Source organism: Myxocyprinus asiaticus, chromosome 36 (assembly GCF_019703515.2).
Source record: "Myxocyprinus asiaticus isolate MX2 ecotype Aquarium Trade chromosome 36, UBuf_Myxa_2, whole genome shotgun sequence".
Classification (NCBI taxonomy): Eukaryota; Metazoa; Chordata; class Actinopteri; order Cypriniformes; family Catostomidae; genus Myxocyprinus; species Myxocyprinus asiaticus.
The window spans coordinates 7696102-7722126 of NC_059379.1; the positions used below are offsets into that span (position 1 = coordinate 7696102).

At 36.3% G+C, this 26025-nt stretch overlaps 1 protein-coding gene across 2 annotated transcripts in view; it reads right to left on the reverse strand.

Annotated features, from left to right (window-relative positions):
- Positions 1 to 17461: 17461 nt before the first annotated feature.
- The window catches only part of LOC127427312 (cholesterol transporter ABCA5-like), a 35420-nt gene continuing 26856 nt past the window's right edge, over positions 17462 to 26025 (reverse strand). For both annotated transcript variants that reach the window (XM_051674842.1, XM_051674841.1), the window contains exons 29-39: positions 25403 to 25526; positions 25164 to 25281; positions 24993 to 25084; positions 24445 to 24620; positions 23143 to 23218; positions 22489 to 22583; positions 22189 to 22308; positions 21897 to 22049; positions 21639 to 21718; positions 21484 to 21539; positions 17462 to 21201 (exon numbers count right to left, since the gene is read on the reverse strand). In XM_051674842.1, the coding sequence (XP_051530802.1) occupies positions 21061 to 21201; positions 21484 to 21539; positions 21639 to 21718; positions 21897 to 22049; positions 22189 to 22308; positions 22489 to 22583; positions 23143 to 23218; positions 24445 to 24620; positions 24993 to 25084; positions 25164 to 25281; positions 25403 to 25526 (1231 nt within the window). In that variant the 3' untranslated portion in view covers positions 17462 to 21060. The remainder of the gene's footprint in view (positions 21202 to 21483; positions 21540 to 21638; positions 21719 to 21896; positions 22050 to 22188; positions 22309 to 22488; positions 22584 to 23142; positions 23219 to 24444; positions 24621 to 24992; positions 25085 to 25163; positions 25282 to 25402; positions 25527 to 26025) is intronic.

Sequence of the window (26025 nt, forward strand, 5' to 3'; positions counted from 1 at the left end):
GCATCATTAAAAAAACTGTGGTTGATCTCTTGTTTATTTCAGTGTAATTATTATTTTTATAGGAATGACTGAACAGAGGCTGTCTCTAAAGAGCCATGTACATCATTTTCCAATTAAGGTCTATATTCTACTTAAGCCTTTATTCTGAAAATGTACACGCATTTTATTCTGATTTTAACTTGCTCCACAGAGCTCAACAGTGCCAGCCAACTTCTTCAGCTGTCTTGGTTCCGGAGTATTTTTCTCATTCATTTTTCCAAAGGGATTTCATAAAATCTTTCATAAAAGAGTTCTAAGCCGTGAACCAAACCAAGCAGCTCCGAGGTGCAACACAACATCACAAACTTCGATTTGAAGCAGAGAAGTATTTAAAAACTAGCCAAAAAGTCGCACCTAGCTGTGTACTTAACGTTTTTTAATGAGAGAATGAACTACAATACCATGAAGCACTGCGAATGTCTTAATCGAGTTAAAAACGATGGAAAAACTATTGATTTTAAGTTGTTAATTAGATGTGTAGAAACAATATATTTCACAGTGGAGACCAACTCCATTGTGTCATCCGCAGTGTGTAGTGGACAGTCGATTTTGGGCTCTTTTGCCACTGTTTGCTGCGATTCTCTGATTAGTCGATAATTTCTCTTCAGGATCATTGGTAGTGTAGTACTTCACAAATTCTGCTATTAGAATGAATTTTTTTTATTTATTTTTTTGGGAAGTTGAAATAATGCAGAATGATGGCTTATTTAAAGTTTTATAAGTTATTGTTAAAAAGCAATACATCTATGGAGAAAATTAATGGGATTTTTATTTCTGGAAACCTGACTGTTGCACTCTATTGGGAAATTAAATCAGCATATACTGAATAAAACTAAAACAAGCAAGTCTTCTTGTTCCATTTTCTTCTGGAAATACTGGAGATGCTCACCTTTGCCATTTGTGATGCCAGATTAATTTTAGTAAACCGTTAGCAAAATAAACATGAAAAAATAATAAATAAAAAACATCTTCCTACTAGCTCCAAAAATGTGTTTCTTCATTAGCTTAAATTTTTACATCTGTTTGTATATCACCCATTATTACATTTGTTCGGACATTGACAGAAATAAATTAATGCCGAGTTACAATGGATATTCCGAATAAGGTGTTGACATTACCAATCTTATATATAATACTGAAGTATGCCAACTATCTTATTCGGATTTCTAGAAAGTGCAGAATTTGTTTCTGATAATGTACTGTAAGCGTGTAACACTAACTTGTTTGCTTTAAATTACATCACCAATTCCGAAAAAGTTGGGACAGTATGAAAAATGCTAATAAAAACAAAAAGGAGTGATCTGTAAATTATATTCACCCTTTGCTATATTGAAAGCACCACAACTACACATAATATGATGTTTTACCTTGTGAATTTCTTTTTTTTTTTTTTTTACTTTCAAAAAAGTTGAGACAGGGGTAATTTAAAACTAATAACAATTTGACGAGTTGAAATAAGGCAATGTGAAACAGGAGATGTTAAACAGGTGAGGCAATTGTGTCATAGTACTCTATACTGTATAATGAGCCTCCAAAAACAGCCTAATCCTTCAAGAGCAAGGATCGTTCAAGACTTATCAATTTGCCTCAGCAAATAATCCAGCACTTTGAGAACAATGTTCCCCAAAGACAAATTGGAAGGCTTTTGGGCATTTCACCCTCTACAGTGCACAATATAGTTAAAAGTTTCAAGGAATCTGGTAAAATCTCTGTGCGTAAAGGGCAAGACGAAAACCACTTCTGAATATGTGTGATCTCTGATCCCTCAGACATCACTGTCTTAAAAAACATAATTCATCTGTAATGGATATCATGAACATGGGCTTGGGATAACTTTAGTAAACCTTTGTTGGTCAACACCATTCGCCACTGCACCCACAGATGCAAGTTAAAACTTTTCTATGGAAAGCAGAAGCCATACATCAACACGGTCCAGAAGTGTTGCCAACTTCTCTGGTCTCGGCCTCTTCTTAGATGGAAAGTAGTTTTGGTCTGAAGAGTCCACATTCCAATTTTATTTTATTTTTTTTTAAACACAGCCGTCGTGTTATCCAGGCCAAAGAGGAAAAGGACCATCCAAGCTGTTATCAGCATCAGGCCCAAAAGCCAGTGTCTGTATGGGCCAGGGGTGTGTCAGTGCTCATGGCATGGGTAACTTGCACATCTGTGAGAACACCATTAAAGCAGACAGATATGTACAAATTTTGGAGCAACATTTACTGCCATCCAGCACCGCCTTTTCCGGGGACATCCCTGCATTTTCCAGCAGGACAACTTCAGACCACATACTGCCAGGATTACAAGTGCATGGCTGTGTCAGCAGAAAGTGTGGGTGCTAGACTGGCCTGACCTGTCTCCAATTGAGAATGTGTGGCACATTATTAAGCACACCATCCGGCAACCAAGACCCCATATGTGTGCATAATTGTGCAGCTAAAGACCTACATAATGGATGAATGGGGGAAAAATTCCACTTTCTAAACTCAACAAACTTGTGTCTTCAGTGCCTAAAAGCTTAATAAATGTTATTAGAAGAAATGGTAATGTTTCACAGTGGTAAACACTCGACTGTCCCAACTTTTTTTGGAGCATGTTGCAATCTTCTGATTTGAAATGACTGTACATAAAAAAAATTAAATAAAATACAAAAAAAAAAAAAATGAAATTCACAGGGTAAAACATCATATACTGTGTAGTTGTAGAGCTTTCAATACAGCAAAGGGTGACTATAATTTACAAATCACCCATTTTTGTTTTTATTAGCATTTTTCATACTGTCCCAACTTTTTCAGAATTAGGGTTACACACTTGAGTCTCAGAGACCACTTAGTCTGGCTACCCTCCATAAGCGCGCATACATACACACACACACACACACACACACACACACACACAGTCATAGGCTCAAAACATGTGATTTTACCTCTGAGTCATCCAGAGCTCATTCCCATTTTCAGAACTCCCTTGGAGCAGTTCATAGCCTGAGAAGCATCTGTTGAGAGAAGAAAAGAAAAAAAAAAACAAAAAAAAACAACCGCCAACAAAGATGGAGGGTCTGCTTTAGGGGCTATTGCAATGGCAAACAGGGCTTTACAAGGATAAGCTTAGCATCTGGACTGGTCTGTTATTAGTCTTAAAGGAACAGTTTGCCCAAAAATGAAAATTCTCTCATCACTTACTCACCATGACTTTCTTTCATCTGCAGAACACAACCCACAAGTGAATGAGTACCTAAATTATTAAGCTACAAAAGCACAAAGGCAGCATAGAAGTATTCCAAACGACTCCAGTGGTTAAATCCATGTCTTCAGAAGCAATATGATAAGTGTGGGTGAGAAACGGATCAATATTTAAGTCCTTTTTTACTATCAATCTCCACTTTCACTTTCTTCTTTTGTTTTTGGCGATTGGCATTCTTCGTTCATATCGCCCCCTACTGGGCAAGGAGAATAATTTATAAATATAGATTTAAATATTGATCTGTTACTCACCCACACCTACAGTATCATATTGCAAGTCTCATCTATCTATCTATATATTGCTATATGGATCTTAAAGTATACAAAGCACATAAGATTATGTTTAGAAAACATTTATTTTCTATTCGTTAATTTATGCAAAGCTAAAAAAAGCAAACATGGCGTAAGAATAGGGTGATGAATCACTTTTGAAAATTATTTTAATCATGGTAATCTCATGATATTTGTTTGTATTCGATATAAAGCAAGTGCATCATTAGAGATGATTGAAAGCTCTATGAAGTGCTCTTTGAAATTGCTGCCCAGAGAGCAAGCAACATTAACAGGCTATATTTAAAATGACAATATATGATACTGACTGTATTTCTATAAAATGTTGCCTCTCAACAGAACGTGTAGCGCAGTCTGACATGTGCCTGCCCACTCTTGCCTCGCATGTCTTCGTGCTTGCTTCAATTGTCAGAACAGACAGAACAAAAACCAGTAGCTGTCAGTTTATGACACAATGCAAAGGAAACACGAAAGAGTAGAAGGATGAGAGAAAGTGTGAGTACTATGAATGCCAGCGAAGAGCAGGGTCTATTGTGCAGCCTTAATGGGAGAGTCAGTCATCCATGCCGCATCAGGCAGAGAGCAAGAAATGGAGACAGAACTTCACTGTAAGCACGAAAAGCTACAGCTGATAGTGAATGACAACTGTTCTGTCATGCAAAGATGAGTGAAACAGATTAGATGAAGCAGACACAGCTGTTTGGATGTCCAGAAAGATCTGAACTTTTGCAAACTGTGAGGCCGTACATCAAAGCAGAACTATATATAACTGTAGACATGGGGCCGGTTGAATAAAACTTTTTAGAATAGTCTTACTAGTTATTCATCTAAAATTGTGGTCTTAACTTTTTCAGTCAGTTGCATAAAAACTTAGATCAGTCTAATTTAACACCAAAAATATAAGACAGCACACCCCTAGGCTAAACTTTGTTTACATTCTATGTTGCCATGGAAAATAACTGCCAGCTGAGCTAGTGGGGGCTTCAGTTGAAACTTTGTAGAAGACTTTGACTTCTACAATGGGAACAAAATTTCTTTTTTTTTTTTGGGGGGGGTGGGGGGGTTACTGGTTAGTTATACTAACCCTGTAGCAGGACAATTAATTACGTATTATTTTCATATACGGATGTTTCTTTAATTTGTCTACCAATAACGTCCAATAGTTTATGTACATGCATACCAGGAGATTGATATATTTTATATATATATATATATATATATATATATATATATATATATATATATATATATATATATATATAATTATATAATTCTATGAAACACAGCATAGAATTTGAGATTTGTGTGTGTGTGCATATTATATATATATATATATATATATATATATACACACACACATACATACATACAAGTCATGAACATTTTTAACATTTTTAATTTTTTTTTCAAATGAAATGACAAACTCCTTTGTCTTGCTAAGGCTGACTTCATGGCAAACATTGAATATGTATCCTAAATACAAAAAAATAAATAAAAAATAAAAAAATGGATACTTTAGCAAAACTACAGTTTGATTGTAAATTATGCCCAAATTAAACACCCAATTGATATTTGCCTTTTCTTTGTATTCTTCAAACATCACTTGTCTCATATTTCATCAAGCTCTTTACTGGCTCGACTCGATTACTGTAACAAGTACACTAACTTTTGTAAAAACCTTATTAGGGGCAAAAAAAAAAAAAAAAAAAAAAGACAAAAAATGGTGTGGTGAAATTGGTGCTATAATTGTGTCAAATTTTTTTAATATTTATAGAAACAATTTACATAAATATTATTAATAAATAAATATTGAAATTGTTTAGGTTTATTTCACCCTTCGCTTTGATTAAATGTAATAATTTGCATTTTTATAATGAATTATTATGGTTTAATGTTGAAACTCTGTGTCTGGGACAAGGCTAAAACAATCAAATCTATACATAAAGGCATTTGAAAAGTACCAAAAATAAATGAAGACCTGGTAAGAAGTTTCCAGATCTGTTTTAATGTGACTTTCATATATATATATATATATATATATATATATATATATATATATATATATATATATACACATACACAGTATATATAAAACATTTTTTTAATACAAATCAACCCATGGGACATGAAATTGCCAGAGCTTGAAGAAACACATTCATGTATTTATTCATATGTTTAAACAGAAAAATATGAAAAAAGTGTGAGTGTGTCCAAGGGACCTTATACTCTATTTAACCTGTGTTGTTATACTCAAGAGAAAATATTTATCTTTGTACATCTAATGACTTCTGTTGTTCACAAGTCTCTTATTCAGTCCAAGTCAATACTCAAGTCAATTGCCTTCAAGTGTCAGTGATCAGTCAATAACAACAGACCTGGATTCTAACAACCGAGTCTAGTGAACTACTTTTCTGGTGCTTTTTTTTTTTTTTTTCTGGTTCCTTTTTGGAGTTTGACAGATGTGCTCACTATGAATTGTCATTTATGAAAAAGGTCTGTAAATTCTTAAAAAGAAGTTGTGTTCAAATATACCAGCATATTGGTTTAGAACTACAGGACGGGTACGTAAATAATGAGAGTGTTTATTTTTGGATGAACTATTCCATTAAATACAGCATCACAAAACAGACCAAGCCATTATTTGGTACATAATTATAGCATCATTAAGTCAGATTCTTGTTAACGCCACTGTGTTTCCTACATAATTTTGCTCTCCGGAGGAGACAGGTACAGGTAATATCCTTTTGGTCTCTGTGATATTAATTTCTGCTATTTAATGAGTTCTCCGTAGATCACATTTATAAGCCAGTGATATCACTTTATGCCAAAATCATTTAAATCAAACATGCCACAAAGTCAGCATTTCATTATGTAGGAAATGCAGATAGAAAATCCATCTAGACACATGACTGAATGGCTGGGCAAAAAGCAATCAGCAAATGTGTGTGTCTGTGAGTGAGTGTGTAAGTGTAAGTTTGTATTTGTAACATGAAGATTTAATGGAAAAATATAAACATGAAATGAAAAATCAACCCTATATACATTATTAAATGATTAGTTCGCTCCAAAATGAAAATTCTGTCATTTACTGACAGTATCTCTATGTCGTTCCAAACCCATACCAAGTTCTGAGGAATATCCTGGCCACTCTTTTCCTTATAATGCAAGTGAATGAGCTGTCAATCTCCAAAATGACAAAAAAAAAAAAAAAAAAGCACCAAAGTATTACGAAAATGGTCTGTACGACTCATGCGCTATGATCCAATTCTAATGGAGTCAAATAATAGCTTTGTGTGAAGAACAGAATGAAATACAAGCCATTTGGGTGAACGTTTCCTTTAAAAGAATATTCCGGGTTCAATACAAGTTAAACTCAATTGACAGCATTTGTTACATAATGTTGATAACCACAGAAAAACATTTAGACTAGTCTCTTCTTTATTTAAAAATCATGGTTACATTAAGGAACTTACAACAGAAGTGAAGTGAATGGGGCCAGTCCATAAACACTGAAACACTATTTCAAATATGTAAATATTATACTGTACATGGTAACATTCTGATGTGATATAATCTCTGTTCTACATGATTTTAGTGTGAAAAAAAAAAATCTCTTATAGAGTTTATCAAGGTTTTGTTGTCATGGCAATGAAGTTGTAAAATTGGATATAACTTCACACTGATATGGTTAGTAGGCGATTTAATCACACTAAAATCATGTTAACATGCATAATGTTAATGTCTTGTGGCTATAATTTTGAAACAATGTGAAGTTTAATGTTTATGGACTGGCACCTTTAGCTTCCATTGTAAGTGCCTTACTGTAACTGTGATTGCTTAAAGGGATAGTTCATCCAAAAATAAAAATTCTCTCATCATTTGCTCACCCTCATGCCATTCCAGCATCAGTCAATCAACCAACCAATCAATCCACTTAATTATGTCTCAATTTCTAAAAACAATATAAAGTATTTACATGAACAATTTGACTTTATATATGTTTTTATAGTTCACCCAAAAATGAAAATTCTCTCATTATTTACTCACCCTCATGCCATCCCAGATGTGTATGACTTACTTTCTTCTGTAGAACACAAAGATTTTTAGAAGAATATTTCAGCTCTGAAGATCCATACAATGCAAGTGAATGGTGATCAGACCTTTGTAGCTCCAAAAATCACATAAAGGAAACAAAAGTAATCCATATGACTCCACTGTTTAAATCCATATCTCCAGGAGGTATACAATACTTGTGGGTGAGAAACAGATCAAAATTTAAGTCCTTTTTTTTTTTTTTTTTTACTCCAAATCTCCTCTTTCACTTTTACATCTTAAAGTCACATATGGTGCCTGTTTAGTTTCACTTTCACTTCTGAAAGTGAAAGTAAAGATTTAGAATAAAAATGACTTAAATATTGTTCTGTTTCTCACCCACACCTATTATATTGCTTCTGAAGATATAGATTCAAACACTGGAGTCAAATGGATTACTTCTAGGTTTCCTTTATGTGATTATTTTGGAGCTAAAATGATCTGATCACCATTCACTTGCAAACCAGGGTTTCACATTTAAATCAGTTGGTGAGGGAAGGGATCTGCTTAGATAACTAGATATGTGGTGGGATTTGTTTTTCACAGTTTTCTGTGATTCCTGGCAGAATACTTAAGAGTAAAAAAAAAAAAAAAAAAAAGCAGAGCTGATTTTTTGTGTGTGTGTGTGTGTACTCATTAACTGTGTTAACAGCTTGGTAACACTATGTTAAAAATCTCTGAAGCTTCACTTAGGTTAACAGGTTTTTGTAGAATCACAGAAGCTTGTTATTAATCTTACAGTGGTCCTAGTTCTCTTCCCCTCTCTCTTTTTTTCTCTCATGGCAGGGTAATGGCCCTTGTCCCTGTTTGATTAGTTTATTTCTCTGGCCTTTAAATAATAATTCACCCAGTTTGAGCTTTGGAAGGCCGGTGATGATGGAAATGTGTGTGTGTGTATTCATCTGCAGTAAGTGTGTATAAAGTCAACACTTCAAATGAGGATACAGGATGTGTGAATGTAATTGCACACTATCCAAAAGCCTTGGTGTGGGTTTGGGCATCAGTATGCCAAGCATTTTCCCAGATAGCAAATGTTGAACTCTTGGGTATCCTATACAAAAAGGAGCTTTTATTTCCATAATGGAATAAGGCAGTGGTTCTCAACCAGGGGGGCCGGGACACACTAGGGGGCCTCAGCACATTTCCAAGGGGACCTCAAGATGACTTAAAATTAATTTTAAAACAAGAAATATTAAAAATACAACTCAATTAGAACGCTAAAAAAAAAAAAAAAAAAAAAAACTTTAAGATGTATACCTACAAATTATAAACAGACTTTTTCTGAAACTTCTAGAATCAAAAATTATCCACGATTAATTATTTTAATCAAATACGTCTAGTTTCGGGAGAGGGGGCCTTCAGATATTGTCTTGGACAGTGGGGGGCCTTGGAGTCAAAAAGGTTGAGAACCACTGGTAAGGTAGACCCCACATTTAAAAAAAAAAAAAAAAGCAAAAATCACAATGCATAATAAATTAAACTGTTTCATCTTTACACAGAAGTTAGCTATTGAGGTATTACTCGTGATAATGGAACTGCTGATAGAATAGAAAATGTTTGTAAGAGAAGATGTGGTTTGATAATAATCCTTGTACAACAAACCTTGCAACATCACGGAAGTAAAATCAAGGCCCTTTTATATCCCACAGACACTCGTGTCATTGCAAACAAAGGAGGTGCATCGCAGAGTGGATCTATTGAATAACACTGTTCGCAAATCAATTTCAATTCCATCCCCAGCTTGACAAGGTGAGATGCATATCGATCATGTTAGAGAAATGTGATTCTTTCAACACCAGAGACACACACAGTTAGACAATTCACCATTAAGATACAAATGTCCTCTCTGCAGAGAGCTCAGCAAATTATGCTGATACAAATGTAGCTCCCTGCTTATGACTACAGGCTTAGTGTGCAAAGTGTTTGCATGCAGTGCCATCTACTGTGCATTTCTCAGTAAAAAATCAGAGCTACATTGAGGGGTTGGGGGGCATCTTCAATCCACTAAAGATCCGACTCATTTTGTCTTGCCAAACAAGTATTTTCAGTCTAAATATCAATATTACGACTGCAGTGCTATTGTGGTTTACCAGCAGACGTACGTCAAGGAGGCTACAAAAAGGGGAAAATGCACGTAAAGTAGTGCAAAAGTGTTGTATAAAGTACCCAAGCATCATACTCATGTAAATTAACCTTCATGGAAATTGATTCAAATAAATGTTAAAGTAACTCATGGGAAAAATCATTCATTAAAAACATTAAAGTAAATTTGATTAAATGTACTTTAGTATCAAAAGTAGCCTACAAGTGAATAGAACGGTTCCTGCCATGGAAACCTAACAGGGTGCTGGAGACTAGAGTATGTTGGGATATCTACACTCTTAAAAATAAAGGTTCCTTATCAGCATGCATGGTTCCATGAAGAACCTTTAACATCCATGGAACCTTCCCGTTGCACAAAGTGTAGTGGAAAAGGGTTCTTTAGACTAGTAAAAGGTTTCTCAAAATGGTTCTTTTAAGAACCATTTTGGGGAACCAAAGATGGTTCCTCTATGGTATTGCTGCGAAACCCTTTTTGGAACCTTTATTTTTAAGAGTGTACCATAGGCATTTACTCAAGAACTGCTCTGACCGATTCAGTGGTGAGTGAATGTACTGTTCAGTGTCCCTCTGATGCACAATAAACCAAAAATAACAAAGTAAACAACTGAAGTAGCCCACAACACAATGGAACATTGAAGGAGGGAAACAAAGATGTTGTTCATTGTGTACAGGCTAAAATCTTACAGAATTTATTTATATCCTGAAACAGATTAAAACTTACATTAAAAGTCTTTAATTCACCAGTGGAAACCCATTACATGTTGTCCATAATGAATAGTTCTAGCTGCTTTTGAACCGATTTGACAGATTCAAAAGAACTGTACTGATCAAGAGATTCTTCTTATTTAGTAATTCTGGATTCAGAGCCGCATTTTGTTTATTTTTTATTTTATTTTTTTTTGTAGTTTGCAGTAGAAAAAGGAACTAAAGCTTCTGGAGAAACATATCGTAGCATTCTCTTCAAAATGTTATGAAGGTCAAGTAGTCAGTAGTCTAGACTAAAATTCAAAAGAAATATGTAGCTTTAAAGCTCCAAAAAGCACATAAAGGCAGCATAAAATTCATCGATAAGACCAATTTTTGTTGAAATTAATTTGTGGTAATCAACATTGTCTAATTGTACTGAACCCGGAATATTCCTTTAATCTGAAAATACCTGCACAATGCATAACAGCATGACTTCAATATTCCTCAAAGCAAGATCAGCCTTAGAGATGCCTTTGCTCAGTGAATTCAAACTCATTCAAATCATTTTGCATATTTTTGTTTACAAATAGGATTGTGCAAAATTATCTGTTAATTAAAATGTGTGATTTCATCATGGTTGACTTATTTACATGCACCATCCTCATCAGGATCGACAAATAAGGATGTCCAAGATATTTTACAAACCTAAAATGCATGTATTAAGTTCTAGAAATGTATAAGATGATTTTGTATGCTTTTATTTTAAAACAAAAGTTAATTTAATGACTAAAGTCAAGTGACAAAGTAAAAATGTAATAACATGCTTATCCTTCCTTCCCTCCAAGTGTAAACACCTTAATTGTTTTTTTCCAAAAATTAAAAGTATAAATCATTAATATTAAGTGTTCTTGTGGTTTACCATTTGACAACCTAAACTAACCTTGACATTATCTGATTTAATAATAATAATAAAAAAAGTGAGTGTCTACTGGTCTTCTCATGTGTGAACATACATGTTGATAAATTAGTACAAGGTACTTGCTTCAGCAGTTACAGAAATACTCAGACCAGCCCATCTGGCACCAACAAACATCCATGTGATTATCTAATCAGCCAATAGTGTGGCAGCAGTGCAGGACATAAAATCTTGCAGATACGGGTCAGGAGCTTTATTTAATGTTCACATCAACCATCAGAATGGGGAAAATGTTTTATCTCAGTGATGTGGACCACTGATTGTTGGTGCCAGACGGACTGGTTTGAGTATTTCTGTAACTGCTGATCTCCTGGGATTTTCACACACTACAGTCTCTAGAATTTACACAGAATGGTGCCCAAAAAAAAAAAAAAAAAAAAAAAAAAACATCCAGTGAGTGGCAGTTCTGTGGACGGAAATGCCTTGTTGATGAAAGAGGTCAGAGAATGGCCAGGCTGGTTCGAACTGACAAAGTCTATGGTAACTCAGATAACCACTTTGTACAGTTATGGTGAGAAGTATATCATCTCAGAATGCAATTCTGAGATGCGGGTTAGCGCTGTTTTGTCGGCACGAGGGGGACCTACACAATATTAGGCAGGTGGCTTTAATGTTGTGGCTGATTGGTGTATATACACTACCGGTCAAAAGTTTTGAAACACTTGACTGAAATGTTTCTCATGATCTTAAAAATCTTTTGATCTGAAGGCATATGCTTAAATGTTTGAAAATAATTCTGTAGACAAAAATATAATTGTGCCACCATATTAATTTATTTCATTATAAAACAAAAATTTAATATAAAAAAAAAAAAAATAAACACTTCCACTTCTTAAGTGATTGAACAGTACTGACTGGCATTTTCAAGGCAATGGATATCTTTTTATATCCTTTTCCATCTTCATAATGTTCCATTACCTTGTTATGCAGGTCTTTTGACAGTTCTTTTCTGCTCCCCATGGTTCAGTATCTAGCCAGCTCAGTGCACCCACGTGAGAGCTAACAAACTCATTGACCATTTATACACAAACACTAATTGCAATTTAAAAAGCCACAGGTGTGGGAAATTAACCTTTAATTGCCATTTAAACCTGCGTGTGTCACCTTGTGTGTCTGTAACAAGGCCAAACATTCAAGGGTATGTAAACTTTTGATCAGGGCCATTTGGGTGATTTCTGTTACCATTATGATTTAAAAAGGAGCCAAACAACTATGTGATAATAAATGGCTTCATATGATCACTATCCTTAAATAAAAGACTCTGCATGATATTTTTTTTTTTTTTTTTTTTTTGCATGATCAGTCATATTTTCAAAATCATTGGCAAAATTTCACAATTTCTGCCAAGGTATGCAAAATTTTGAGCACAACTGTATGTATATATATATATATATATATATATATATATATACACACACTATATTGCCAAAAGTATTCGCTCATCTGCCTTTAGACGCATATGAACTTAAGTGACATCCCATTCTTAATCCATAGGGTTTAATATGACGTCGGCCCACCCTTTGCAGCTATAACAGCTTCAACTCTTCTGGGAAGGCTTTCCACAAGGTTTAGGAGTGTGTTTATGGGAATTTTTGACCATTCTTCCAGAAGCGCATTTGTGAGGTCAGACACTGATGTTGGACGAGAAGGCCTGGCTTGCAGTCTTCGCTCTAATTCATCCCAAAGGTGCTCTGTCGGGTTGAGGTCAGGACTCTGTGCAGGCCAGTCAAGTTCTTCCACACCAAACTCGCTCATCCATGTCTTTATGGACCTTGCTTTGTGCACTGGTGCGCAGTCATGTTGGAACAGGAAGGGGCCATCCCAAAACTGTTCCCACAAAGTTGGGAGCATGGAATTGTCCAAAATCTCTTGGTATGCTGAAGCATTCAGAGTTCCTTTCACTGGAACTAAGGGGCCAAGCCCAGCTCCTGAAAAACAACCCCACAACATAATCCCTCCTCCACCAAACTTCACAGTTGGCACAATGCAGTCAGACAAGTACTGTTCTCCTGGCAACCGCCAAACCCAGACTCGTCCATCAGATTGCCAGATGGAGAAGCGTGATTTGTCACTCCAGAGAACGCGTCTCCACTGCTCTAGAGTCCAGTGGCGGCGTGCTTTACACCACTGTATCCGATGCTTTGCATTGCACTTGGTGATGTATGGCTTGGATGCAGCTGCTCGGCCATGGAAACCCATTCCATGAAGCTCTCTAAGCACTGTTTTTGAGCTAATCTGAAGGCCACATGAACTTTGGAGGTCTGTAGCGATTGACTCTGCAGAAAGTTGGCGACCTCTGCGCACTATGCGCCTCAGCATCCGCTGACCCCGCTCTGTCATTTTACGTGGCCTACCACTTCGTGGCTGAGTTACTGTCATTCCCAATCGCTTCCACTTTGTTATAATACCACTGACAGTTGACTGTGGAATATTTAGTAGCGAGGAAATTTCATGACTGGACTTGTTGCACAGATGGCATCCTATCACAGTACCACGCTGAAATTCACTGAGCTCCTGAGAGCGGCCCATTCTTTCACAAATGTTTGTAGAAGCAGTCTGCATGCCTAGGTGCTTCATTTTATACACCTGTGGCCATGGAAGTGATTGGAACACCTGAATTCAATTATTTGGATGGGTGAGCAAATACTTTTGGCAATATAGTGTATATAACACACACACACACACACACACACACAGTGCATTCAGAAAGTATTCAGACCACTTTATTTTTTTTTTCACATTTTATGTTGCAGCCTTATGCTAAAATGCTTTAAATTATTACTATTTTTTCACATCAATCTACACTCCATTCTCCACAATGACAAAGCAACAAACAGATTTTTGATAACTTTGCAAATTTATTAAAAAGAAAAAAACTGAAATATCACATTAACATAAGTATTCAGACCCTTTGTTATGACACTTGAAATGTAGCTCAGGTGCATCCCATTTCTCTGGATCATCTTTGAGATGTTTCTACACTTTGATTGGAGTCCACCTGTGGCAAATTCAGTTGATTGGACATGATTTGGAAAGACACACCTGTCTTCATAAGGTCTCACGGCTGAAAATGCATATCAGAGCAAAAACCAAGCCATGAGGTCAAAAGGAACTGCCTGCAAAGCTCAGAGACAGGATTGTGTCGAGGAACAGATCTGGGGAAGGCTAAAACAAATTGCTTTTTTTTGGCTGCATTGAAGGTTCCCAAGAGCACAGTGACCTCCATAATTCTTAAATGGAAGAAGTTTGGAACAACCAGGACTCTTCCCTAGAGCTGGCCACCTGGTCAAACTGAGCAATCGGGGGAGAAGGGCCTTGGTAAGAGAAGTGACCAAGAACCCTATGGTCACTCTGGTTGAGCTCCAGAGATCATGTGTGGAGATGGGAGAAACTTGCAGAAGGACAACAATCACTGTAACACTCCACCGATCTGGGCTTTATGGCAGAGTGGCCAGACAGAAGCCTCTCCTCAGTACAAGACACACGAAAGCCCGCTTGGAATTTACAAATAACACCTAAAGGACTCTCAGACAGTGAGAAACAAGATTCTCTGGTCTAATGAAAAGAAAATTGAACTGTTTGGCCTCAGTTCCAAGCATCATGTCTGGAGGAAACCAGGCACCACTCATCGCCTATGCAATACCATCCCAACGCTGAAGCATGGCGGTAGTAGCATCATGCTGTGGGGGTGTTTTTCAGAGGCAGGGACTTGGGGACTGATCAGGGTTGAAGGAAAGCTAAACGCAGCAGAGATATCCTTAATGAAAACCTGGTCCAGAGTGCTCAGGGCCTCAGTTTGAGCCAAAGGTTCACCTTCCAACAGGACAATGACCCCAAGCACACAGCCAAGACAATGCAAGAGTGTCTTAGGGACAACTCTGTGAATGTTCTTGAGTGGCCCAGCCAGAGCCTGGACTTGAACCCAATGGAACATCTCTGAAGAGACCTGAAAATGGCTGTCCACCGATGGTCCCCATTCAACCTAACAGAGCTTTAGAGGATCTGCAGAGAAGAATGGCAGAAAATCCCCAAATCCAGGTGTGCAAAGCTTGTCGCATCATCCCCAAAAAGACTTGAGGCTGTAATAGCTGCCATAGGTGCTTCAACTAAGTATTGAGTTAAGTCTGAATTCTTATGTCACTGTGATATTTCTGTTTTTTTCTTTTTAATAAATTTGCAGCGTTATCAAAAATCTGATTTTTGCTTTGTCATCATGGGCTATGGAGTGTAGATTGATGTGAAAAAAAATTAATAATTGAAAGCATTTTAGCATATGGCTGCAACATTATAAAATGTGAAAAAAATGAAGGGGCCTGAATACTTTCTGAATGCACTGTATATATACACTGGCGGCCAAAAGTTTGGAATAATGTTTATGATTTTGCTGTTTTGGAAGGAAATTGGTACTTTTATTCACCAAAGTGGCATTCAACTGATCACAAACTATAGTCAGGACATAAAAACCGCACCATCACTATTTGAAAAAAAAAAAAAAAGTCATTTTTGATCAAATCTAGACAGACCCCATTTCCAGCAGCCATCACTCCAAAACCTTATCCTTGAGTAATCATGCTAATTTGGTGCTAGAAAATCACTTGCCATTATATCAAACACAGTTGAAAGCTATTTGGTTCGTTAAATGAAGCTTAACATTGTCTTTGTGTTTGTTTTTGAGTTGCCACAGTATGCAATAGACTGGCATGTCTTAAGGTCAACATTAGGTCAAAAATAGCAAAAAAGAAACAGCTATCTCTAGAAACTCATCATTGAATCATTGTTTTGAGGAATGAAGGCTATACAATACTTGAAATTGCCAAAAAACTGAAGATTTCATACAAAGGTGTACACTACAGTCTTCAAAGACAAAGGACAACTGGCTCTAACAAGGACAGAAAGAGATGTGGAAGACCAGATGTACAACTAAACAAGATAAGTACATCAGAGTCTCTAGTTTGAGAAATAGACACCCCACATATCCTTAGCTGACAGCTTCATTGAATTCTACCCGCTCAACACCAGTTTCATGTACAACAGTAAAGAGAAGACTCAGGGGTGCAGGCCTTATGGGAAAAATTGCAAAGCAAAATACACTTTTGAAACAGAAAAACAAAAAGAAAAAGGTTAGAGTGGGCAAAGAGAAACAGACATGGACAACAGATAATTGGAAAAGAGTTTTATGTATCTTAATCCCATTGAGCATTTGTGGGATCAGCTAGACTGCAAGGTGCGTGAGAAATGCCCAACAAGACAGCCGCATCAATGGCAAGTGCTACAGGAAGCATAAGGGTGAAATGTCACCTGAGTCTCTGAACAAACTGACAGCTAAAATGCCAAGGATCGGCAAAGCTGTCATTGCTGCACGTGGAGAATTTTTTGATGAGAACACTTTGAAGTTTGTTAAATTGTAACAGTAATTTTTCACATTATTAATGTCCTGACTATACATTGTGATCTTTTGAATGCCACTTTGGTGAATAAAAGTACCAATTTCTTTCCATAAGAGCAAAATCTGTACATTATTCCAAACTTCTGGCCACCAGTGTGTGTGTAATATTATATATACAGTGTACATATATATATATATATATATATATATATATATATGTACACTGTTTCAAAAGCCTCCCAACTGGATATCTCTTGAAGTTGGTTTAGAGAGAGATATGAAAATAGAGTGGCTGCTTTGAAACAGCTAAATGCCATGATTTGTTTTAAACATTATTTTGATCACTGCCTAACTCCAATACTTCCATTTGTGTTATTTTATAGTTTTGATTACTGTTCTTATTGTCTGGGGACTGTATATGAGGTGTCCAAACTTTTTACTGGCAGGTAAATGGGTGGAATATATACAGATACAATTATAAAATTAAAAACAGAATCAGCAGTTGTAAAGTTAAAAAGAGTGAAATGCTTAGTGGAACAAAAGCTGAAATATAACAGCCAATATAAAGTATGTAATATGCACTGAGATGACTAGGAAAAAAGAAGTTAAATATGCGTAATTTATCATTCACGTCCACTGGTCCAAAAGTTAACAACATCCTGAATACATTTTATTGTCCATCAAATTTTTGCATACAAATGGCAGGAAATGGGCACTAGGGGAAGAGAGTGCAAAGCATTCTAAAAGATTACATATTTGTGGCTACATTGTGCTTCAAGTCACATCCGAGTTCACAAAAGAGACAACATTAATATTGCAGTTTGCAATGACACCGTTTACATAATGCATTAATTACTCACACATACAAATATATTGCACTTGAGGAAATAAAGGTCTTGGTTAAATAGTGTTCAATACAACCACCCGTCCCGAGCCCAACTCAAAGACTTAACTGGTCAGTGTTAAATATTAAAGAACTGTTGTACATTACAAACATGACAGGCTAATATATATATATATATATATATATATATATATATATATATATATATATATATATATATATATAAAAATCAAATATAAAATTTACTATCCCCTGTGCTTGCCCAGAACAGACATAATTGTTCCACAAAATCCATTTCCAAAAATCATAAGGACATATTTTTGTTGCTTTAAAAACTTAGCAGTAGCTTCCTTTTAATGCAACAGAATAAAGTTGAAATATTTAGTGCCTATTTCTGAGGATAGACCAACAAGAACTATATTAACTATAAATCAAACTCAGAGCATTAAAAAAATAAATAAAGTACTTTTTTAATACTAATATTTTTGGAGTCACAAAACCATAAAACTATTCCACACAACGTGCCATCTTGGCATAGGTTACAATTTTTGAGGAATGATCTAGACATGCCATTATATACACCCTTTCACGTTCAGCTAGGTTTACACTTGCAAAAAAAAGTGGAATCCGATAAATTAAAACGATGTACAACAGATTAGCTGCAACTAAAAGGCAGGCCACAATGCCATGCATAATCCACAGTTTCATCATGAAACACCCAGCTTTTGTTTCAACAAGTTCTACCAATTGGAACCAGCACCTGGGACGGAGTTCATAATACCAATGTATGGTTCTGCATAAACATTATGCAAAAAAAATAAAAAATAATCCAATGTTGTCCAGGAAAAAAATAAAAATAGCACTTGTCAGAAAACGCCCCTACTATGTAAACACTTCAAGTTGAAAAGATGCTGGACATCAATAGAATAAACTTTGTTTTCATCTACTGCAATACTTAAACAGAACTCCAGAGAACTTAGACAATAAGTTCACTCTCACTAGTAAAGAATAACTGGGTTTGCTTTGAAAGACTTAACACTGTCCATGTATAATAGTTTAGATGTTTGTAAGATGCCATAATGGAAATATATCAAAAGACACCAAGGTCACTCACTCAGACTGCAGAGATATTGAGAAGTATTTAATTTCACACCTTCATATATACAGTAAATATACATTACCAGTCAAAAGTTTTGAAACACTCATTCTTTATTTTAATTTTTTTTTTTTTCATATTTTAGAATAATAGTAAAGTCATCAAAACTATGGAATAACATAAATGGAACTATGGGAATTATGCTGTGACTAAACAAAATCCAAAATAAATCAAAACTGTTTTATATTTTAGCATCTTCAAAGTAGTCACGCTTTGCCTAGAATTTGCAGACGTGTACTCTTGACATTTTCTCAACCAACTTCTTGAGGTATCACCCTGAGATGCTTTTTAAACAGTATTGAAGGAGTTCCCATCTATGTTGGGCACTTATTGGCTGCTTTATTATTTGGTCCAAGTCATCAATTTTTTTTAAATTAAATTTTAGATTTATAATGAAATAAATTAATATGGTGGCACAATTATATTTTTGTCTACAAAACTCATTTCAAACATTTAAGCATACGCCTTCAGATCAAAAGATTTTTAAGATCATGAGAAACATTTCAGTCAAGTGTTTTCAAACGTTTTGACCGGTAGTGTGTATGTGTGTGCATGCATATATATATATACATATACACATATATATATATATATATATATATATATATTTATTTTTTTTAATTGACCAACAAAAAGAAGTGATGCTTACATTATTTTACATTTAACAAAATATTTAAATACATTTGAGATGCATATATAATGTTGGAAGTTTATTCTGCTGTGCCCATAGTGCCAAACTGAGCTAGAACCAACCAACCAAAACGAGTCCAACATTTGTACAGGTGTACAAGGTGCACAAAATCTCCTTAAAACAAAGCTCTTGGGGGCCATTCAGATCAAACGAATTCTTGCATTAAAAAAGGCTAGACACAGCGCAACGAATGTAAAATGCAGGTGTCTCTTTTTTAAAAGCTGAAGTACTTGAAAATCACATTAAGATGCAATGCTCATTTTATGCAGAAACCACGGCGCAACGATCAAAGACGTATATAATGCAAAATGACAGACTGAAAACACTGTGCTCAACTAGATATTTTAAAAACCACACTGAACACAATCTAACACTTCACTGTAAAACTTCACCAAAAAAATACCACTGTACATTCAAGGCTCAAGGTTCCAAAAGCTCTACAGTATCTGCCTCACTTGTTACTCTCATTTAAAACAAAATAAATAAAAGACCTTGCTCAGCAGTATGTGACTAAGTTGGAGTGCTACATGGTTTGGAGCAGATTGTGGGAGCTACATTCTTAGCTACTGATTTTAAACATTTAAACTTCTCCTAAAGGAAGGCCACCTGATGAAGGGATGAAAAAAGTAGGACGATAAGGAGACAGAAATGCAAACAGAACGATATCATCCTATAGTCTTGATTTGAATCCCACTCGCTTGCTTAATGTGAGCACTTTGACCTGTTTTTCTTTGGAGAGCTCTGTGTGAAAGCCTGAAAAATGTGCTGGTGTTTAAGAAAGGAGTCTTGGAGATCTCCTGGGTGCAGCAGAGACAAAAGGTTTCATGCACTTGCAGGGCCCACTCTGCCCAAAAAAGGGTTAGAAGAAGAGTCGCCCCATTCATGCTGGTAAATCTCGGCATCAGTGCTGTGGTAGACAGCTGTACTGAGATTCTCCTGTCTGAAAACGTCTGTCACATGTCAGAAATACAAATCAGTATGTATATATAACGTTATAGCCGAACACACATAGACGCAAGTTTATATTCCATGCTACAGACACCAAAAGCACCTTTTTGGCATCAACGTGAGTGAGACTTTGGTACCATTTGAATAATGTGGAACCCGCTCCATGCAATTAATTTCCCAGTGATTTACATGTGTAAATGGAGTTAGGAAACAACAGGACAGTGAGCTTGATACATACTGTAACATTAGGTAAACCTCTTAGGGAGGTGTATGATTTAAAGTTACAAGTTCAAATTCGTTCTCACTGGCAGAGCGTAATAATTAAAAAATAAAATTCTCTTCATAATAAAAAGGTCAAGTCTAGCTTGATCATTGCAGCTGACACGCGAATCACATGTCAGACCCCATCTTAGCAAGTGCCAGTACCAGAGCCAACTTGGTTATCATGGCCAACACATGTATGTGTACTGGTGGCCACTGGAGTCTCCACAGTTGAGTATCCTGTGGAAGTCCCATTAGTTAAAGACTCTTAAGGCAAAGGATGGCACAAGCGGAGAGACAGAAAGAGAGAGAAGAGAGGCGTTTCAAGAAAGGCTGCCAGCATTAGCTCATAGCTGGTGTACTATGCTGTCAGCATGATTGATGGTTACAGAGCTGTCCTGTCTCAGTCTCTGCCATTGGAAAGTAGTGCTGAGAGATCCCACCTCATCCTCTTCATTCTCCTGCTCTTTTGCGAACTCCATGAAAACCTGCATAATGCAAAAAACACGTTTAATTGAATTACCCACGATCAGGCAAGATAGACAGCTAGACAGACAGGTTTCTTTTGCAGTGTTGAGATGTGTCAAGTATTTATCTAATATAAATTAGTATTTTTTACTTAAAAGAACATTAGAACATACTTAAAACAAGATCAATTCACTCAAAAAAGGAAAACTGCATTAGATATTAAAACTTGTATCAGAGAATGTAAATGTCTTCAGAGCAAGTATATTTTGCCTTGTTCTATTGGCACATTACTGCTCACATACCTGTTCAAGAGTTGACTGGGAGAAGTTGTACTCTTCAAAATTAAAGTTTTGTTTAGCTGTGAAGGAGAATTAAATGAACAAATATGTATAGTGATGACTAATACTGCCAGAGAGTTTTTACAATACACCATTTATGAAAAAACACCATTTCTTACCACTCTCTAGCTGGGCAAAGGACTTGGCTAGTGACTTCACGTCCTCCATTGGGATTTTATACACCATCAGGGTTGCAAAACTGCAAAGATCCAGTACATTTGATAAAATCTCTCTTTAACTTCCGTTTTTTTTTACATCGTGCTTTTATGTCAGGCATTCAACCTTTAAGTGTTTTACTGTGATCCAGTTTGACACTTCTCATATTTTTCTTTCTCCTAAATGTCACATTAGTTGCATAAACCAATTCAAACACATACCTGTCCTGACGAGCAGCGTGGGGAAATATCTTTATAATCTCTTTGTGCAATAGCGCCACCTGCTGGAGACCCATGAGCTCCTCCCGGAGATTAATTTCTAGGCTGTAGCCTCTCCCAAACTTTCCCTTCAGGTGCTGAATTGAACCAATACACCTGATGGAGGGGATATATCAAACATTTTACATCCTCTTTTCTACTTAACCCGTATGCTCCAGTTTCAAGCAAGGAACAAGCCAATTGTTATATTTAACTTTTGAGGCTTTGATCTGATCCCAAACCCTCAGTTTCTCACCGTAGCTGACCAGAAACCATGATGGCCACACGGTCGCACACAGCCTCTGCCTCCTCCATGTAGTGGGTGGTTAAAAGGGCCCCTCGCTGTTTGTTCTTAAAGGCAGCACGGATTGCCCTCCTGTCAGAACGGACAAATTATTTAAAGCCTCCTTTGTTATATCTACTCCATAAGATTATAAAGTAGTGAAAATATACCTGCCATGGCATGCAGTTAAATATCCATTCAATAGAAATACTAAGACAAAAATGGTGAATAGAAGCTATGAGCTTTACTGGGCAGTAGTGCAGTAAATTTTACCACATGCGATGCTTCGATTTGGGATCCATCCCTGCAGAAGGCTCATCCAATAATACTATCTGAGGATTTCCCAGCATGCTTAGTGCAAAGCACAACTAGAATGAAAAAAACAAAAAAATGAAAAAAACAAACAAAAACAAATTAGCGTAAATGTGCAGTCACATTTACCTTCACGCTACGAAATTAAGCAGATGATAATAGTCATCTCAATGGGAATCGGTGCAATTGTGTATTTCGCGCAATGGACTTCCAGTGGTGAAGACTGTCCCCTTGCGGATTTAGTGAGGAGTTCAATTTGGTGAACTTTGATAAGCAAATTTGCTGCACTGACCAACAGGAAGTTACCTGGTTTGGCAGTGACCTCTATGTGGGCGGTGCTTCGTACACAGCTACACTGAATGTTCACAACTGAGAAGAATATCGTTTTAGCGGCAAGTTTATTTTTAACTTCACGTTCACAGAGTAAAAAGAGCAGCATTATAAAGAGACTGCTTGGCAATTAGTTTTTTTGCCGGTTTCACACGCGCTCAAGGTCTACCCACGCCTTCTTTCCCTGCGGAATTTCGCTGTGGAAAGGTAAATGTGACCGCACATTTAAGCACAGAGTCTGTTTGTTTTAATCAATATTTGATCAAACTATCATTTTTGACAAACCTTCCTCTTTAGCCCTGCAGACAGGTTTTTTGCCTGTTTATAAAGATGATCCTTCAGTTCCAGAGCACTCACAACCCTGAAAGGACAAGAATTGGAATAAGCAAAGACAACATTAAAATTGCTGTGGTTATCAAATATTGACAAGTGGTTAAATATTGTGAAAAAAAAAAAAAAAAAAAATCTGCATATACACTCAAGCACTTTATTAGGAACACCTGTACAGTGCTGTGCAAACGTTTTAGGCACTTGTGAAAAACTTTCAAATTGAGGATTTCTTAAAAAAAAATAAAATAAATGACATAAATAGTTTTCATTTATCAATTAACATCATACAAAGTCCAGTAAACAGAAAAAAAAAGAGCTAAATCAATATTGGGTGTGAACACTTTTGCCTTCAAAACAGCACCAATTCTCCTACTTGCACCTGGACACAGTTTTTCTTGGTTGTTGGCAGATAGGATGTTCCAAGCTTCTTGGAGAATTCTCCACAGTTCTTTTATTTATTTAGGCTGTCTCAATTACTTCTGTCTCTTTATGTAATCTCAGACTGACCCGATGTTCAGTGGAGGGCTCTGTGAGGGCCATGCCATCTGTTGCAAGGCTCCCTGTTCTTCTATTCTATTTGCAAAAGTAATGTTTGGGAGTATAAAATGTATATTTCCTGATGACACACTAAAGTAGCAGATATAAATAACCATCTTAAGACAAATGTTTTTGTGAAACATCTTATGTGCAAGACTTTTGCACAGTACTGTATATTGGCTGATTAATCAGCCAATCGTGTGGCAGCAGTGCAATGCAGAATATGGGTCAGGAACTTTAATTAATATTCACATCAACCATCAGAATGGGGAAAAAATGTGATCTCAGTGATTTTGACCATAGCATGATTTTTTGTGCCAGACAGGCTGGTTTGAGTATTTAGGTAACTGCTGATCTCCTGTGGTTTTCACGCACAACAGTCTCTAGAGTTTACTCAGAATGGTGCGAAAAAACAACCAGTACAATTGTACAATTGTAGTGAGCAGAATAGCATCTCCAAATGTGCAACAAGTCGAACCTTGAGGCGGATGGGCTACAACAGCAAAAGACAACGTCAGGCACATTATTAGGACCATAGTGTTCCTAATAAAGTGCTCGTGAGTGTAGTTTGAAACCCTGATTTGTGTAATGGATTTCACTCCAAAGAACATTGGATTTGTGTCTTTATTTCTTTTAAAAGTATGGCATACCAATTTACACCCTATTCATGGAAAATGCCACAATAAGAAAAAGAATCACAGCTTTAGGAAAGAGATTTACCGCTTAATGATGTTTGGGATATCACATTGATTTAACCCCTTGATGGCAGCATAGATCTCAAGGTGCTCCTGTAAAGTGATTCTAGGCCACAGAGGGTTCACCTGAGGACAGTACCCTACGTGCTCCAAGGGGTTTTCCACTGGCTGGAAGTCTGTGCCGTAATCTCCCATCAGGATCTGAAAATATAAAATCAACTTTGTTGTTGAAAATCAACAAAAACTTTGTTGTACAGTCAGATGACACTAAAGAAGTCCCATATATATATATATATATAGACAACAACCAGGCCCAAACTTTTATGGGTGATTTCCACAAAATTGGAATATCAGATACACATCCCCTGTGTGATAGTTTATTGAATATTTTGACTTATTTGCTAATGTTTTCAACTTCCAATAAGAGTGTAGTACTCACAGCTCCATTTAACACATTTTCAATTTTCAATTCATGCTGGAGAATTCTGCAGATGTTCACCGTAAAATCAGTGCAGAAGATTTTGCAGATTGTATCTGGGTCTATGAATAAGCAGAAGGAAACTGAGTACAAACCTGTCCAGCAGTGGGTTCTGTGTCTCCTGACAGCATGTGCATGATGGTGCTCTTTCCAGCTCCATTTGGTCCCAGCAGACCCAAAACCTCACCTGAGAAAAGGTACATTTTTCATTAACATGTGTCTTGCTCTCTCTAATATAATTACTTGCATCTAATCAGAGACTCTACCTTTGCGAACACAGAAGGAGATGTTCTTAGTGGCCACTTTTCTTCTCTTGCCAAGTGCGAAACCTTCTCTCTTGCCTTTGTACTGTTTCCTCAGGTCACTTACCACCACCACGGGTTTCTGTTAAAATAAATAAATAAATATGTTTGTTGTCCAATAAAATATTAAATATGGAGCAACACAAAGTGACTTGAGAGAGGCAGCGAGAGAGAAAGATGTAAAGATAAAATAGGGGACATACTTCCTCACAGCACTGACAGGTCAATGCCTCCTTCACTCGAGCTTTCTCCACCTGAACATCCTCATTGTCGCTCAAGTTCTCCTCTGGGTTCCGCTGGACTTTGCTCTTTGCATTGGAGGAAATCCTTAAGAACACATTGGTGGCTATGATAATGTTGTACTTTATATGCCATGAAATTCCTTCAGACAGTATTGTGTGCAATTTCAAGTAAAAAAAAAAAAGAAGTTCTAAATAAGTAATGACATCTTGAAAAAAGCCATTTTTATACATCAATAGGGATGGGAATCACAAGAATTTAACGATTCTGGTTCTGATTCAGATTTCACTTAATTATTTTATTATTTTTGAGGAATAATTAGTTGGAATGCAAAAATTTGTCCCCAAATTTCAAAACATTTAATACTATTCTTGGTAACATATTCTCATGTTTTCATTACATCAGAATACATAAAAGTGCACATTTAGTGTTAATATTTGCACTGACAACAATTCTATGCAATTATAATTCTTTACCTAACAATTAAGATGCATCGTAAAATCTGAAATTTGGTCACGATTCAATCCGATTTGATTATTTTAGAAAAAAAGACCCGTTCTTAAATTTAGACAGCATAGACATGCAC